Below are 5,000 nucleotides of genomic sequence, written 5' to 3'. Positions count from 1 at the left end.
AAGCCACGATAAAAATTTTATGGCCATGAAAACCACCATATATATATATATATCCAAAAAGATTACTCCTTACTATAAGCGGGGTCCGAAATAGCGGATAGCACAAAATCCGATTAGAAAGGTAAGCTTTTTAATTCAATTAGTCAGCCACAGTGATGGAGGAGAGGCTATAGATTGACTTTGGGATTTCTCTTGGCTGCGTCTTGTTTGATTTCATTGCTCGCGTTATTTTGTATTGTGCAAGTGTTCATTTTTATTCCTTTTTTTAGGATTAAAGACGTGATATGTAAACGCTTTAATGACTCATTGGGGAGAATAACTAGTGGTAGACAGCATTTTTTTTCTTTTTTTCTGAAATACTTTAATCGGCAAATAAAACAAGAAAAAATAATCAGGAATTCCGCCTCACATCAAAACAAAATACGATCAATATAAAAGCGTATTCCCCATACATGCATTCTTAGAAAAAAGAAAAAAAACGCATCTTTGTCAGAAAAAAAAACAGAGCTCATTGTGCAACAACCTTGCAAGCGAACAGACTCTATGTGCATTACACATTATTAGATTAGAGACTCTTGAAAAATTATGAAGTGACACTTATGACCATCCGTTTTGAATTCTCATTTTTTCCTTTTTATCAATTTCAATATAGATGAAATAATACAGGTAGTATTTAGCCAGCCTGAGGCTGATGATTTCGAGTGATCAATAAACAATTCATTGTTATCAGATTTTTCTCGTGCCTGCCAAGAGTCAACCAGGCTCTGTCCCTCAGCGACGGCAGTCACAGACAGATTGCATCCAGATCAACATCCTACAATGCTGGTAAGTAATTGCAATGGTTCCTAACGAGAGAAAAGTCCTGCTAGGTAAGTTAGAATAACCAAATCTCATTTAGATATTCATTGTTATTCATGCAGTGGGAGTGAAATGACTCTTGTAGCTTTTAGTCATGCAGCAGAGTGGCTTACCGGTTAGATGGTAGCTCCGGGATTCAAATGATTATTCGGTGCAACTTCGTATTCAACTGATTCTTGATTGGCCCTGTTCTTAGTTCTCACGTCTTTCGTAACGCTGAATGCCTTTGGCTTTTTCCCCGGGCTTCTATGAACAGTTGAGGTAGTAACTAGATGAATGCAGAGTAATTCCATGTTGAAATTTTCGTCTTATTAATATAGATTAGCGTTCTATAACTCTGTCACAATGCTGTCATATGAACAGTTGGATGTGATGTGAGGGCGTGTATATGGGTGTGTGTGTGTGTCTGTGTGTGTGTGTGAGTGTGTGTGTGTGTGTGTGCGTGTGTTGTGTGTGTATATATACGTATATATATATATATATCTATATATATATATATATATATATATATATATATGTGTATGTGTCTATATATATATATATATCTATATAGATATAGATATATATATATATAATATATATATACATATATATATATATACATATATATACATATATATATATATATATACATATATATGTATATATATATATATATATGTATATATATATATATATATATATATATATATATATATATATATATATATCTATATATATATACATATACATATATTTACATACATACATATATATATATATATACATATATATATATATATATATATATATATATATATATATATATAAGTATATATATTTATGTATGTATGTATATACATATCTACTTCGAACGCATTAATGTCCGTTGTCTTCCTTGTCTTTGACAATGGTAGTGTGACAACAACAACAAAAAAAAAAAACAATAACAAAACCACGATTAGGAAACAAAGATGATATCAAGAGTACTAGTAACATTGTTGTTTATCTTTTTCATTCATACATAATTTCGAGAAAAAAAAATGCTAGTATTATGTTCATGTTTCGTTTTCATTCCTGAGCATCGTAACTATTTTCAGTTGATAGTCTTTACTGAGAAAGTATTAAGTCCTCAGAGAACATTGCTATTGGAAGTGTAAAATGAATTGTAAAATAATGCAGTGTATATATGCACACGCACAAACACACACACGTACAGGCACATATGTGTTATATATATATATATATATATATATATATATATATATATATATATACATATATATATGTATGTGTGTGTGTGTGTATTACATACATACATACATATGTATGTGTGTGTATAAGCATATATATATATACACATATATATGTTTGTATGTATATAAATACATACATACATATGTATGTGTGTGTATAAGCATATGTATATACATATATATATATATATATTATATATAATATATATATAATATTATATATATATATATATATATATAAATATATATATATATATATATATATATAATATATATATTATATAATATATATAATATATATATATATATTATATATATATATATATATATAAATATATATATATATATATATATATTATATATATATAATATATATATTATAATATATATATATATATATATATTATATATATATATATATTATATATATATTATAATATATATATATATATATATATTATATATATATATATATTATATATATATAATATAAATATATATATATTATATACATATATATATATATATATATATATATATATATATATATATATATAATATATAATATATATAAACATATGTATGTATATATAATATATATATATATACATATATATATATACATATACATATATAGACACTGTATATATATATAAATATATATATGTATATATATACATATATATATTTATATACATACATATATATGCATATATACATATATATATATATATATATATATATATATATATATATATATATATATATATATGTATGTATATATATATATATACATATATATGTTTATGTATATATATATATATATATATATATATATGTAAAGATGTAAATATAAATATGTAAAAGTTTATGTATAACTTTTCACGGTAACGGAGAAAGACGCGGCAATAAAGTCGTGCGATAAAGCAAGGAGTGATTGTATTAATAAATGGAGAGACGTTAGGGTTATAGTGGCAGAGGAAAAGAGAGAGAGAGAGAGTGTAACGGGTTGCTCTCTTGGGTTATTGCGAGACATACTCCAAGTGCCACGTGGCGATCTGTTAAGCCACCACCTAGTGATATGTTGTCCACCATGTGGTTCTTCATGATGCACTGTATAGCGTCCATGTGGTATAAGGAAAAACGGACCTGTCTGTAGCCTGACCATGAGGTCAGGGTATAAGTACGACTTGCTTTGACCCACTCCACTCTGTCACCTCTGTCACCCGCTCTCTATCTGGGAAGCGGTGGTCTCCCACTGCCCTCCGCTGCCATGAAACACGCCTCACTCTTGGGACCTGACCTCAGCAAGACCACGCCTGCAAAACGTCCAACAAGCCTCCATTACCACAGTGGATATTAAGCCACTCATGCCAGGGGCATTCCAGCCTTGCATGTTACAATGCCGGGGCTCTCGAACGCATAGGCCTAAATCAATTAAATAAACAACGCCGTATGACGGCACCCAGCGAACGGGCCTTGAATGCGCAGTACCCGTGGTGTACCACCCGTCCAGAGAGGGTTATTATAGGCGCTTGTACCGTCATCTCTTATAACGGAATCATGAACCACCCAACTTTGGCTAAACACCCATGCGTGATACTTCTCACAGTTATTCAGAGCACCTTACAAATAGCTGGATAGAGCAGGGAAACTAGCAGTCAGCTTTATGTATTTTATTAGGAGAGAAAGTGAGAGACAGGGGAAGGAAGGGAGGGTGCGAGATGTACTCACAAAAGGTGCTGAACAAAGGTCTGGTTCCTTGTGAGAGTTGAGGCGATTGTAGAGCTCCTCATCCTCATCTTGGATTCTTATCCAGATTCTTCTTGCTTGCTGGTGGAGCCTCTTGTTGATCGCCTCGATCCTTTGTCTTGCATGAATCTCTTGTGCGGTGACTACTTGAGGAAAGTGGATATTCAGAATCCATTTGCTTGCTTGGTTATGAATAGTTTGTAGCTTTATCGTCTGCCCTCTCGAAACGGTGTAGTTAGGCACTGGCAGGTATTTCATGATGGGTCACACTAAGGCTTTATAAATGTGGAGGTTTCAGACTCAGGGTGTGAAACCTTCTGATCTGGTCCAGTTGATGTATTGCTTTCTATGGTGTTTCTTTTAAGCGAGGAAGAATTCCTCTTCTGCTAATTGTTTGATTTTTTAGCAGTCTGAATGTCTGGGAATCGAATCTTTACAATCCTATGCTGTGGCATAGTCATTTATTATTGCTTTTATCTCAAGATGCATATGGGGCACAAAACCTGAGGTCTAGAGTTTGCTTCGGAAGTCAAGTGACATTATTTAGTCGGCATCTTGTAAAGTCTTGGGCAAAACAATGTAGCCATTCCTTGAGTCAATGATTCAAACATAAGATAGTTCAGTTTCTGTTTTCTGGTCAGGATTGGAATTCCATCTAAGTAGATCTTTATCTTTGTAGTGGAAGACATGACTCCAAAAACATTGCTTGCTTCTGTCACTTCAAAAATTCCAAAAACTGCCCGTGTTGTCTGATTAAATCCTACATCTGACAACCTCCTCTTGTCTTCAAGGAGCCTAACCAGGTTGTCTAAGTAGACCGTGTCTAGCTGGAGTTGGCAGGGGTGTTAGAGTGGCCTGCCGCCGTTCCCTAAGCCAAACCAAGATGGCAACCTCCGGCGGTTTCCTCCTGTATCCCGTCTAATGGATCTCTTTGAGACTTCGGCCTTCGCCAGGTAAACCACAGGGTTCACCTTTAGAAACAGACGGCGTTATCCTAATGCCGAAAGTGGTAGTAGAGGACGGGGGGGGGGGGTTGTCTACAAGGATCTCTTGTAAAGCAACTATCTGCTTGGCTCAAGACAGCCGAGTGTCAAATTCCGTTGGATTATGCCAGGTCCTTCGTCATAAAGGTAACCTCCTTTGTTTGATTCTTCT

General features: G+C 33.0%; 1 protein-coding gene across 4 annotated transcripts in view; it reads left to right on the top strand.

Annotated features, from left to right (window-relative positions):
• LOC122264572 (uncharacterized) overlaps window positions 1-5,000 on the top strand; it is an 18,727-nt gene that overhangs the window by 2,137 nt on the left and 11,590 nt on the right. For 3 of the 4 annotated variants that reach the window (XM_086532155.1, XM_086532154.1, XM_086532152.1), the window contains exon 2: window positions 731-825. In XM_086532155.1, coding sequence (XP_086388281.1) covers window positions 820-825 — 6 coding nt within the window. In that variant the 5' untranslated portion in view covers window positions 731-819. Of the gene's footprint in view, window positions 1-636; window positions 826-5,000 lie in introns of those variants that run through there. The other variant, XM_086532153.1, reaches the window with a different exon arrangement.

Source organism: Penaeus japonicus, unplaced genomic scaffold (genome assembly GCF_977035675.1).
Source record: "Penaeus japonicus unplaced genomic scaffold, GWHDUDI00000001_assembly GWHDUDI00000037, whole genome shotgun sequence".
NCBI lineage: Eukaryota > Metazoa > Arthropoda > Malacostraca > Decapoda > Penaeidae > Penaeus > Penaeus japonicus.
The sequence above is the reverse complement of the archived record's forward strand: the minus strand, read 5'-3'. Positions and strand labels throughout refer to the sequence as shown.